This window comes from Haliaeetus albicilla, chromosome 13 (assembly GCF_947461875.1).
Source record: "Haliaeetus albicilla chromosome 13, bHalAlb1.1, whole genome shotgun sequence".
Taxonomy (NCBI): Eukaryota; Metazoa; Chordata; class Aves; order Accipitriformes; family Accipitridae; genus Haliaeetus; species Haliaeetus albicilla.
The window spans coordinates 29,920,885-29,934,142 of NC_091495.1; the positions used below are offsets into that span (position 1 = coordinate 29,920,885).

Consider the following 13,258-nt stretch of genomic DNA (forward strand, 5'->3'; position numbering starts at 1 on the left):
CTATCCCTACTGTATATATGGTAGCATGATGATAACCGTATATTCAAAATTACAGAAGCTGCTGATCAAGGAAAAAAGATAAAATTTCCTTTTGCTTTGATGTTTGCATTCTATAGAGGCAAACCGAGTGTACTTTGGGCCTTGTATTCACTTCTTACATATACAAGGTTGATAATGAGCCAAGACTTTTTAGAATATTCTTGCAGAAGGAAATATAATAATCAAGACAACAAAATAAGAAAGTTGTACATACTTGAGAAAGGTCACCAACTGCCTCAGAACATCTGTGTGGGTATCCTCACAAAACTGCCAGATTCCTTTAGGTCATTTATTGTTCGGGACATGTAAATCCACAGGTCTAGATCCTGGGAACTGCTCAGGCCTTTTCTATACTCCCTCAGCTTTAGAACAGTGCCGCACCGATCCGCAGCTTACATTTGTAGGAGGTGTGTTACGCTGGGTAGGATGAAGTGCTTCCTGCACCACGACACCTGTCCCTGGATCTTTGGATCAGACATTTCTCACAGCCTATACTGGTACAGAAGCAATAAACTTCTATCACAATTTTACATCAAGAAAGCTAAGCATATATTATAATGCATTTTGTTGTCTTAGAGCTGTTTGGAGGCTGACAGTGACTGGGGTCTATTCTACAAAGCTTTCTCCAGACAGCCCAATGGCTCCTGTCTGGCTATTGCTTCTGATTTTTTGATCCTCTTCATATGGAGTCTAATCTTGTATTATTGCAATTAATGGGGATGATGCCTGGTCTCTGAAAAGCCGGCTTTCCATGTAAGGAGTGATAATGGGACTCAGCTGTTTGTCTGCCCTCAGAATGATGCTTTCTATCATGTTTCTGACTTAATTTTCCTCGAAACAGATGAAATATTACATCATTCGTACTTAAAAGTAGTGCTGCGTCAGACTGTACCTTTTGGTCTTGCATTGTTCATCTTCTGCAAGCTATCGTGTGCTTGTATTCATAAATAATATATCCACTTGTGCATATAGCTAAAATTTTTGTGTGTGCATGGGTTTAAAGCAAACACATAGACATATAAAATACAAATTAATTTGATCCCCACTGTACTTGTAACACAGCCAAATTCTTAATATTTTATAGTGCATATTCCATTAAATAAATAATAACTAAATTGATCTATGCTACAATATGTGTGTACATACACATTTTATGATGCCTGTAAATAACATTTTAAAGCCTGTTCACACATCAAAAGACAGGTCATTTATTTCTCTGTTAAAAGAATCCAAGGGTTTAACTCTTCCTATTATGTAAACAGTGGTGACAGCCGCTTTCAAGAAAGCTTAACTTCATTAAAAATAATAGTTTCCCATTGTAAAATCAATACTAATATACTATAAACCCCCCTGATGAACTCTGGCTTCCTTACATGCTCTCACATTTTGTGTACCAGGGGCACAGCACTACTCTAGATATCAGAAGATAATAATATGGCAATATATATAGGTATAGATATATTTAAGTGTTAAAACATTAGTCAGGTCAACTTGAGTAATGAATGTATTTCAATATATGATTCTTTCTATAAATAAAGGTCATTCATTTTCTTTGCAACATGGGTGCTTTATAAGACTTTGGTTGTATGTGGCTACCAAACTGGTAGACCACTTCTGGGTATCTTTAGCTCAAAATGCACTTGTGACTTACAGATGAAGCTTTAACTTGTGTGTTTTATACTGAACTTGTACTTGCAGTAGACTTGCAATATCATTTACAAGATTATCTTTAGGTAGATTTTTTTAAACAACTCAGACAAAAGAAAGACTTGTATGTCAAGAGTATTTGTTTTAGTGACAAGAAAGCGAAGTATACTCTATTCATTTCTCAAGCAGACCTTTATGAATCACTTTAAAGGACACTACAGCTGAAGACTGAAGAGCAATATTTATCAACATTAAATAAAACATTTGGTGAAGTATGTATAAATATTTCTTCATATGAACATAACACAAAATTAAATAGTTCAGATACACAGACACCATTTAATATATTTCCACTGTTGTCAAAATCATCTGTAAACACCATCTCACACTGAATACAAAAGCAGCTTTAACATCAGTTCTGTGTTCACAACACTGATGCCCCTTTTTAAAAGAAGAAATTTGTTTTGTTTTATTTTCAGCAAAATAAGAGTCTAAGCAATAAAAAAGTTTTGGTCAGTTCAAAGGAGAATACAAAATTATCTTTCAACATGTAACTAAATCGGATTTAGAACAATAGTTTAAAGTACAATCCTTTCCCCAGGGGATCTCTGACTTTTATAAATCATGTTTGGTGCAGACCACATCACAAATACCAGGAAATACTGGTCATGCCTAAGCTATAAATATTAAAGCCCTTTTAAAATTTTCTTTATCAAAAATTGCCAGGTTACAAATTGGCAATATCACGTTTTTCGCAACACAGAATAACCTGGCATTAAACGGATTTAGGTACACTTCTCCTGATGGTGTTTAAAACACTTTCTGGAAAAGAAACACTTTTTAGTGAGCATCCTTCATGTGCAAAAACAAAGCATTTCTTTTACACAAATCTTTTGCGTCTGACGATCACTTGGGCAGACAGTGCAAGCAGGGAGCTCCACCAAGTTTAGACAGAATATTACAAATTGAACTTTCAATGGAAGCCGTACGGATACTGGGCATCGGATGTGAGCTGGCTCTGAGAAGGGCGGTGCATCCACACGGTGCAACTCAGGACAAGGTGTCGCAGCGTCCATGCGTGCCCCGACAGCAGCGCAGCCGCGGCTGCAGCCTCCCAAGCATGGAACGGGGCTCCTGCTGATGGCTGCGCCCGCCTGGTGCCTGAGCAACTCCCTGCGAGCATCAGTACTGTGCGGCCCAGTGTGGGCTCTTGTCATCCTACACCCTACAAAGACAACTTCATATGGTGTCCTGAATGTAGCCTTCAATTCCTTTCACCTTCGTATCTTTTAAAGAGGCGTGATCACTTTGGGGAAGAGATACCGTGCTCAAGATTAAGGTTTTACTGGGCATGTGCCCCATTATAAACGTCTGTAGACTGTTAGGCTCCCAGGCTACCCTTTGGTTCTCTCCATTTGAAATGTGGACAACATGTTTTTGGTTTCAAAGTTAAACTTGAATTTCAGGTGGCAAATAATGAGATATATATTTTTAATATGATTTGATTTTTTTATTTCTTAATTTCACTCACATGTAATCGTGATGGGGGGCCCTGTAAAACCTAGAACAATAGTTCACCTCTTTCCTGGTATGTGTGTATTTTAGAGGTGTGAATGTACGTTATGCATACATACACACTCACACACACACATATAACATGAGCTGCACACAGAGATACTCGGCAATCAGGAATCAGGGGTACAATTAACAATACACCAGAAGAGAAGTAGACAGGAAGCTCTACCTGTACAACAAGAAGCAATTTTGCAACCTATACAATGTCTCAAATAATTTCATAATCCTGTTTCGCTAGCTTGCTACATCTGTATGTGACTTGAATTGAAAGTTGTTGGATTCCTTGGAAACAGAAGAGTTGGGCTAGCTAGATGTGCTTACCTGAGATCCCAGAGTTGATTATAATCAAAGAGCTGGGCAGATCAGTAATGGGTTTATAATTGCTATACAGCTTCTTGCAAATTTGTAGGAAAACTTTATTAAGTCTTTCATTCCTTAGTAAAAACATTGAAGTTTGTTAGTTTTTGCTGAATGCAGACTTGATTTTCGTATTAAACTGGATTTATTAAAAGGATACATAAGCCTGGCAGCTGCTTTCATGTCTTGATGTTTAAATCTTTGAATCAGCACCCTGGAACCACCCTCCCACCCCATCCCATCCCATCCCGTCCCATCCCATCCCATCCCTTCCCATCCCGTCCCATCCCATCCTGTCCCATCCTGTCCCGTGCCTTCCTGTCCCGTCCTATCCCGTCCCATCCTGTCTATCCCGTCCCATCCCATCCCATCCCATCCCCGCTTCGTTATTTTTTTAAATTGTTTAAAAAATACTATTCTATGAAGCCTCCCTAGGGATCCGCTTATGAAAAATGACGGACTGCCTTTGCTGATACTGCTGTTTGCGTCGTTTTCGTTTGTCACACTGGCACAGCAGTAGCATCTTGAAAGTGTTTCTGAATGTTTTGTTACACAGTGCATAGCACATGGGGTTCACCGTGCTATTGATGTAGCAAAGCCAGTACCCCAGGTTCCAGAAAGTTTTGGGGATACAGCTGCAAAAGGTGTTCACCAGAACCATGATGTTATATGGGGTCCAGGTAATGATGAAGGCAAACAAAATGGCACTGAGTGTCTGTGCCGCTTTCTTTTCTTTGATAAGTGACATTCGTTTTCGCTTTGTGATCTGACTTCTGGTCTTCAAGGCAAACTTTTTTGCCAGGGTTGCTTCCTTGAAGGACAAGGGCAGGGCTGCAGATGCCTTGGTCACTGATGAGATGCCATCAGAAGCTGCGGTTGTCTCTGCTGACCCTGGCTGAATTGGAAGCTTAGAAAAGCTCTTTTGGAAGTTTCCACCATCCTGAACACTTTTGGGAGGGTGCAATTTTTTAGGTTTCTTTTCCTTTGATTCTGTGTCAGATTTCTGCAGTTCATCCCCTGACTCATGCAAATCTTCCGAGGAGGGTAGTTTCGTCGAATTGAGGATGGCGCTGTGACCAGGTAGCTTCAGCACGATTGAATAGATGGCTCTGGTTTCTGCAGCGATGTCTTCCTCGTCAGAGGAGGCTGAATTCTCAAGGGAGGCAGCAGCATCATTGTTGTTCCAGCTGTCGCTGCTGCTGTGCTCTTGGTCCCCCTGGTCTGCGTTGGGTTCCCAGCTCTTCATTGTGAGCCAGAAGTGGCAGCGTCTGTATTTCCTTCGGGTGGAGCGTTTCATGCTCTGCCGCTGCAGCTCGTAGCTGCTGCAGCTCCGGGAGCTGCCTGTCTGGTGGACGAAGCGCGCTGCCTCTGCTTCGCTGCCCGAAGCCTGTAGCCCTGCTAACTCTTTGGTGCGTTTCTCGGTCTCCTTGTAGATCCTCCAATACAAAATACTCATAATGGTGACTGGCAAGTAAAAGGCAGCTATGGCAGTGCCAAAAGTGATGATAGGTTCACTTAGAAACTGGATGAAACATTCATCAGGAGGCACAGTCCTCTCCCCGACAAAATACTGCCAGAACAAGATGGCAGGGGCCCAAAGAACAAAAGAGATGATCCATGCTAAACCAATCATCACCCCAGCCCTTTTGGTTGTTCGTTTGGCTCTGTATGTAAGTGGCCTAGTGATGGAAAAATACCTGTCAAAACTTATGACAAGGAGATTCATGACAGAGGCATTACTGGCAACATAGTCAATGGAGAGCCAAAGATCACAGGCCAAGTTTCCCAAAGCCCAGTGGTCCATGATGATGTACGTGGTGTAAAGATTCATGGAAATAACACCGATGATCAAATCTGCACAAGCAAGACTCAACAAGAAGTAGTTGTTGACCGTTTTCAGTTGTTTGTTAACCTTAAATGCAACAATCACTAGGATGTTTCCTATGATGGTCACCAGTGCAAGGATCCCAGTGAGGAAAGCAATCAAAACTACTTGCCAGACAGTGTGTCCACCCAGAGGGTCTTTGCTTGTGGCATTTAGGGACATGTTTGTTGATTCCACAGTGGAGAAGTGAAAACTCTCTGTGGTCTGAGGGAAATCATAGCTGCCGATAAGCGATGCTGCTTCATCAAGGAGTCCTGGCCCGTGCGAATCTCTCTTCCAGAAGGAGCTCACATTTGAAAACAGGGGCGAGGCTGAACTGTTATTTTGCATGATCATTGTGGCTCTCTGACATAGTCTGCAGCAGGGAAAAAACAAACAAAAATCAAGTGAACAGGTGAAGATGGTAAATAGATAATCGTCCTCATACTCGTACATCAAATCCCTTCAGCACTCTGAAAGATGTCTTTAAAAGCCAAGCTGCCTGTGACACATTCCAAGTCAAACATGTATGTGGTAGTACTCAGCTTACAGCTTTGATTAATCTGAGCTCTTTGTAGTAATCGCTAGTGTTTCCTTAAAAACAGTCTGTCACAGAGGAACCAAAATCCCAGGAGAATTTGAACCAGTGGTAGTATTAAAATGCCCCCTAACTCTAAGTCTTAATTAAAACACTCCCTGATGGATCTGCCTGGAACTCTACATCTCAACAGCCCACTATCCTGCAGCCTTCAAAAACTAAATGCCAGACACATGCAGCCACAAATCCTCCAAGTTCAAATCCATGCTGGTCCCCAGTGCTATCCTGGCACTAGCAAAACACAGCCCCAGCCTCTGCTGCCTCCAGCTACAGCTAATAACAAACAAAAATATTGTTCTGTCTTTCCTTAAACTATAGAGATACAAGCCAGCATCGCTTCACTGTGTGAAGCTACTCTAATCTGTGAGGCTGCAAAGATTTTTTCATTTTCATCTACATTTCAGCTACCTGATAGAGGTACTAGAAGTTCTCATTAGCGCTTTTTGCACATGCCAATATTCATTTTTCATGCATATTCATTTTTCATGCACATTTTTATACTTGGACTAAGGATTTTGTACATCTAATGACTTCAAAATGTCTTTGGGGTAACATATGTAAGATTTCCTTTGAAAATATGGTCTCTAGAGTCAGGAAAAAATGTTTGGCAGATGTATGTTAAAGCAATCGTTAAACACTTTAGGAAAAGAGGAAAAAAGCATGAAAGGGATTCATAATTAAGCCTTAATCTTTTTCCCCAAGAACTTATGTAAAATGAAGACATGCTCAGAATAGGAATTTGGATTTCCCTTATTTCATTAACTTCTGTGGTCAACTGACTAGATTCATTGTAATAAATCAATTACATCATCAAGAAGCAAGAATTCTGATGAAAAAGTCCTTCATGGACCGCAAATGTTCCAACAAAATATGCTGTCAAAGAGAAATTTTGTTCATTTTCTAACTGTGAATCCTTCCAGAGTCAATATGTTATGGCATGAGATAATAATGAGTATCCCAATGCACTGGTGTTACACAAAATATTTACCCAAGAGAAAAGGTTTTGGGTTTGGTTCATTAATTAATTTCTAAATTCTGTTTTCTCTTGAACTGTACTTGGTTTTGTTAGCAAGCCAGAAGACAATATGTGATTTTAAATGGTGCAGTCTCTTTGCCATATGCAGTAAACAGACCAACAATTTCTCCCCTTAGCTCATGCACAATAACTAAGACAACCCCTCCCATATTTTGATAATTAGTGTAAATGAGATATTATTTTTTCTCTTTATTAATAGGAAGACAAAGTTACGATGATGCTGCCTTACTCTAATCTAATTCAATCCACTTTTAATGCATTCATCATTGTAACACACAGGATGTGAACATAATAATAACATAATAATAACAACACTAAATATTGCTCTGGGAAATTACACAGTTAAATTTAACTCTTTTCCTGATAGAAAGATTGAAAATTTGGAGCAACTCAAACAATTTCTAAAAAGAAAAATGGTAAGATTTTTATAAGCTGTAACCTAACATTGATAACTTTGATTTTCTTAAAATCAAAGTAGGTTGAAACTAAAATGATCTTTTATCAAAAACTTTGACATTCCAAGTTTTCTTTTCTATACAAAGTTCATATGAAAGAAATGTGCAGCTTTGCATGAAACTTCAGGCAAAAAGACATTCTGAAAATTTCTCAAGCTGCTCCTCTAAAATGTTCAGTATTTTTTACCATTTCAATTGTTCCTTTCCCAGGAAAATCTAAATGAACTTCTCTGACACAATTTCACCATGTCCTTGCCACCTATTAGAAAAGCTGTGGGACATGATATGTTTCTTTTTTTTCTTCCTCAAGATATACTGCTTCTGACTATGTTGCTGGTGTAGCTCAGGCCACCAAGCATACAGCAATGTGTCCTCATCGATCCCTATCATACTGCTTCAAAGAAGCTGAAGAAGTCAAAGCTGCACTGCATGAGAGAGAGACTCATCCCACCTACACTAATGAAATGAAAGTCTGCAGAAAGTCATTTACAAAAAGGCAAGCAGAGGTCTGGACAAGAAGCACGCTCTCTCGTTTTTCATTCACACCCCCTCAGGCACACTCATACCAGCTCACTCCCTTGCCTTGACCAAAGTCGACATTCATTTACATGTCTATAAAAATGGAGATCCCACATACTGAAAAATTACAAATGAAGGCCCACGGAAACCCAATGTACAATAATGAAGACAGTGAAGCAGTATTCAAGTTTGCCTTGCCCCTTCCAATGCGTGGGTGAAACAAACACACAGTTCACTTGTGAGCAACCACTTAAGCAAGTGCTGACAATGTTCTTGCCAGTTGTTTATGGGCCAGGGTGGTTACTCACAGTGGGGAAAAAAACTTTGACTCAAACGGGATTGCTGGAAACCGTCCTTCTTGCAGTGTCTTCCTAGGAAGCAGGCATCTTTTCCAGAGCTGTCAGATAGGACGAGGTCAAAACCAGAATAGTATGAGAGAGATCTGAAATAATGATATTTGCTAAATATATGCCAGAAATGATTAATGTTATAGGGTGCAGACCTTCCTTCACTGACACTGGGGACAGAAAGCAGAGGATGAAAGCCAGAAAGCATCCTCTCCACAGACATACACTTGTAAAACCTCTACAAGGTAACAGCCAACATCATTGTCCAGTATTGACTGAGAAATCTGACAGGTAAGTTTAGATGGCAATGATATCATTATGCTGCTTTATCATAAACAAAGACAAGTTAGTATCTTCTAATACACAAGAAAGGACCAGGCAGAAGGTACTGATAAAGGAAATTAAACTTTCACTACAGGGCATAGAATAAAAACCAGTATCACTTAGAAGTGACAGTAGAAATAACAGTATCACTAAGAAATAAAAATAGTTGACAGTTTGGTAGTGCTTCCCATTTGCATTGCATAACGCAACCATAAACTAACCTAAGTGTTAGCCTTGGAAGTCCGAAACAACCACCACATAAAAGATACAAATAATCTTGCAAACTTGATGTGTAAATGTTGCACTATCTGTCACTAAGTCCATAAACTGATTGTGAATTCTGTTTAATTGTAGACTTTGAAATGGAGTTTCAATGTAAATTAACCAATAAATTTTCAGAAATACGACGCTTCAAAACACTCCTCATGAGGAAGCCTGGGAAAACCAGCTGCAGTCTTTCAAGACGCCGAGCAAGTGCTGGAGCCAAACCTTTATTTCTCAGGTCAGTTCTCCCATCCCTGGACTTCAAAGTAACTTCTCTGAGCCACTGTTTCAATGAAAACCTGCAGAGTCCTTAGCAGTACAGTAACTGAGGAAGAGGAGGGACTGAGAGCAACCCACCGACAGCTCCCTGCTGCCCAGTGCAATCCTGCATGCCGGAACTCGGCTTTTTAAAATCCTTAGGCACTAAAGGGACCCCTAAACTCACATTGACTGGACTATTTGATAAAATGGAAGTGCTAGCAGGACAATCGGTACAGTCTTTTGTTATTCTGGTTCTTCTACAAGCTCTTGTAACTGAACCGTTTAATTCAATAAAAAATGTATTACCCATATGCTCATCTGCATAGAAAAAAAACTATCACTACCGCCACCACCACCATAACATACCAGATAAGCGCAACTGGATTTTTTGCCTTTAGGAAGCCAAAGCAAGCTAAGTTACCCATTATTTTCCAAAACAGCCAGGCGTTTTCTGCTTTCTCTATAAGAAGTGCTACAGGGAAAGAGAGAATGTCCTGGGTTCGACAAGATGACAGCATGATCGGCAGTACAGCCCGCCAGCACCTCCCAGCAAGCCAGGCTCAAAGACAGAACAACGGGCAACCAAGTGGGAAAGCAGCCACAAATATTTTGGTAAAACAAACAGTGCAGCACAGCCTGAGTGAGGCAAATGAACCAAACTGTGAAATGATTATAGGTTTATATACCAGGTTAAGAGTTTACAAATTATTGATACGATACACTATAATACAATTTCAAGCCAGGGAGTAACAAAGGAAACTGGTTTTAGCCCAAGATTATATAATTACTTACCTAAGACTACTTCTATGCTATTCACCATGGTTTGGGGTTTTTTTTGTTCTTGTTTCTGCTTTTTAATAAGAGCTTATGAAAGGTACACGCCAGAGAACACCAGAGGCAATGTACACTTCCCAGCGTTATTCAGGGAAAGTGTAGGCCCAGTACAGGCAATGGCTATACAAACATTCACATACATCCTTCCAATGTGCCTCTGCTCCCTGCCCCATTGGAGGGACTGAGATATTAGATATCCCACTAAGACTCATTGGCAGGGAAGGAGAAAGCAGCTACAGAAATGGTCACTAATTTTAAAAAATGGGTATAACGGATTTGAAAGCCTGAATTTTTGGAATAGTCTAATTCATTGCACATGGCTGTAAATAGAAAGTAAAATAGAATAGACAGTAGGAACAGTTCTGTCACACATTTTCACTGCATTTCATTTCTCTCTGCTTATTTCATGTTTCAGCGGTTTTGTGAATAATTCACATTTCAGTTCACCAAATTTTTTCCTTTCCTTAAACCTTCCTATTCACAAACAGACACCCTCCATTTTTGCAGTGAAGTCTATTTTCTCGCTGTCTTTAAAGCGATCTAAGATGCATTTTCCGGGAAGTCAGACGGCACTCTATGGCCTTGGCTAGATGTGAGCTCAAAACCGGCAAGCCTTTATGATTGAAGAATTTCACATCTCATCTGTTTGCACAGACAGGAAAATTGCTTTCCTTATTTTTCTGTTTTCCTCTGCATTGCTATTGTATACACATTAGCCTAATCAGCAGAGAACTCTATGGGGTGAATTATAAAACTGTTTTCTAACATAAAGAAACCAAGCCTTCTGAATGCTTAATGCAGTTACCTAAACTAGCACATAAGGTTTGTTCCAAAACTAACATTTGGTAAAATAAAAATATATATGAATTTTAAAGTTTTCCCGAAATTATTCCCAAGATTACATCTACCTAATGAATGTGTATGTGATAACAGGAAGCACAGTGTAATTATCAGTGAACAGGACCCCAGAATGACCATGACTTACTTACACTAATGCTTAAATATATTACACTCAGCATAGTTTTGCATCTTTGCAGAATGAGAATAAAAGCCATGGAAATCAATCCCAATATGAAATATCCTGGCCACTGTCTTTCTTACACATTCACAGTAGATACAAACTAATAACTTGATATACCCTTATACTTTTATATGTATACACATAAGAATACACATATACACATAAGAATATATACATACAACTATGTCACAAAAGTATGTGTGTATATAGCTGCAGAAGAAAGTATATGTATATATCTGCAGATATATATACACACAGGAGTGTGTGTATATATCTACGCATATGTGTGTATATGTGTACACACACACATATATCTGTGGATATATATACACGTACTTCTGTCACATTATTCCAAATACTGGTTTATGGAAAGACTGTATCTTTCACTAATTAGCTATCAACTTGATATAGATAAAGCTCAGTCAAACATAACCCACTAACACTTCGACCCAAGCTCTTCCATTTTCCATCCATAAAGATGTTTTGCTTACACTTACTAAAATTACCTAGATTTAATGTCAGTGCTTTAAAATTGCTTTTGTGATTAATGAATTAGATTTGCTTATTATTTGCTCACTGTGTTGCTGCTGCTAGTGTGTGAGGTCTAGCATGAGCAAAGTAGGAACTCATTTCTTTAATCATACATATTGTTTACATTACTTTGGAGAGCGTTTAGAGAACCTAATGCACAGCACCAAGCAGCAGAAGGGAGCATCCCTCCCGGGGAAGAGAACCTCAAGTGTTCCTGCTGGGACGCATAAGGATGCCACACCGGGAGCACCTGGGACTGCCCACCTAACACAGCCAGGAAATTCGGTATCTAAAGCTGGGCCACGGGAAAAGCCTCTTTTATGCCTTAATTTGCCAATCAGCTTTTGCCAAACATCTACCATCTCCTTCACTTGGACTGAGAGGCTTATGTTCATACCGCCCAGCTGCACCTGCACCAGCCGCTGAGGGCCTCACTTGCTTATACTGTGTTTGCGCTTCCAAACACCTTACTTCTTGTAGTATGAACCCTTCACCGAGGGTTTTTATATTATGATAGAAATGTAACTTTGAATACTAATGTGTCTTAATGGCCAGTGATTTCAGCGGAAGCATCTGCTTATTTACACAGCTACAAAAGTAAGAATAAATACTGAGTTACCACTAGGACCAGAAAAGAAAAAAAATCTCAGACATATTGCATCTGTTGCCATTTCAAAAATCCAGATGGCTATTTCTGATCCCTTGCACACACTTAAGACTTCCATTTAAGATTGAATTTGTTACATGAAATATCTAATTCTCTTGCATAATTTTTGCAAATATGCCATATATAACAAACATACATCCTAGTCTGCATAGTTTAAAGAACCGTAATTTTAACAGATATTCACATTTGCTGAATAAGTGTTTCTATGCTATTTATTATTTATTTATTCTTTAGCCTCAGTGACCCAATACTCATTCACTCCATGGCTTTTACTTTCAAAGTAATCCTGTCTTGCAATCCTCTAAAATGATTCCAGGGAGAAGCTTCAGAAATGAGCTACTAATCCCAGTTGTGATATGGCCTAAGGGCAGTGAAGGTTTAGCACGGGTAGCAGCAGCAGCAGACTTGCTGAAGGAATGGTACTTGTCTTTCTCAGGCACGTGCACTTGGTGGTTATTGTCTGAACAACTCGTACAGAACAAAGTGAAACCTTCAAAAGCCTGAGCCTGGATGTGTCTACAATTTTCAAATGCTTGAAAACCAGAGCAAATCAGGTCTTGCTTAATTAAGATTACAGTAAATATTGACTATCAGCTCAAACAGTTAAAGCTACGAGGTGCATTCTTATGAAGAGAGGAAATGATCTGAATTCCAGGCAGTTTCTCTTTCAGAGAGCTTTATTGGAATTACATCCCATCTGTCTGACTGATATTGGAGGAAACAGACATGCGGTCCGAAACGTAGTCAGAATGACAAACAAATACTGAGAGTTTTACTCGCTTTGAGCAACTCACTGACTTTGCAGGTATCTGGGGACAGGAAGGTTTGGCTGAGGAGTTGGTTAATGCGTTGAATTTAAACGTGATATTAGCTTGAGATGAAAGAAGAATACCAGCAATTTAATTATCTCGTTTATGCG

At 39.5% G+C, this 13,258-nt stretch overlaps 1 protein-coding gene across 3 annotated transcripts in view; it reads right to left on the bottom strand.

The window, feature by feature from the left end:
- Positions 1-3,987: 3,987 nt before the first annotated feature.
- The window catches only part of CHRM3 (cholinergic receptor muscarinic 3), a 284,696-nt gene continuing 275,425 nt past the window's right edge, over positions 3,988-13,258 (bottom strand). For all 3 annotated transcript variants that reach the window (XM_069800662.1, XM_069800663.1, XM_069800664.1), the window contains one exon: positions 3,988-5,858. In XM_069800662.1, coding sequence (XP_069656763.1) covers positions 4,037-5,858 — 1,822 coding nt within the window. In that variant the 3' untranslated portion in view covers positions 3,988-4,036. The remainder of the gene's footprint in view (positions 5,859-13,258) is intronic.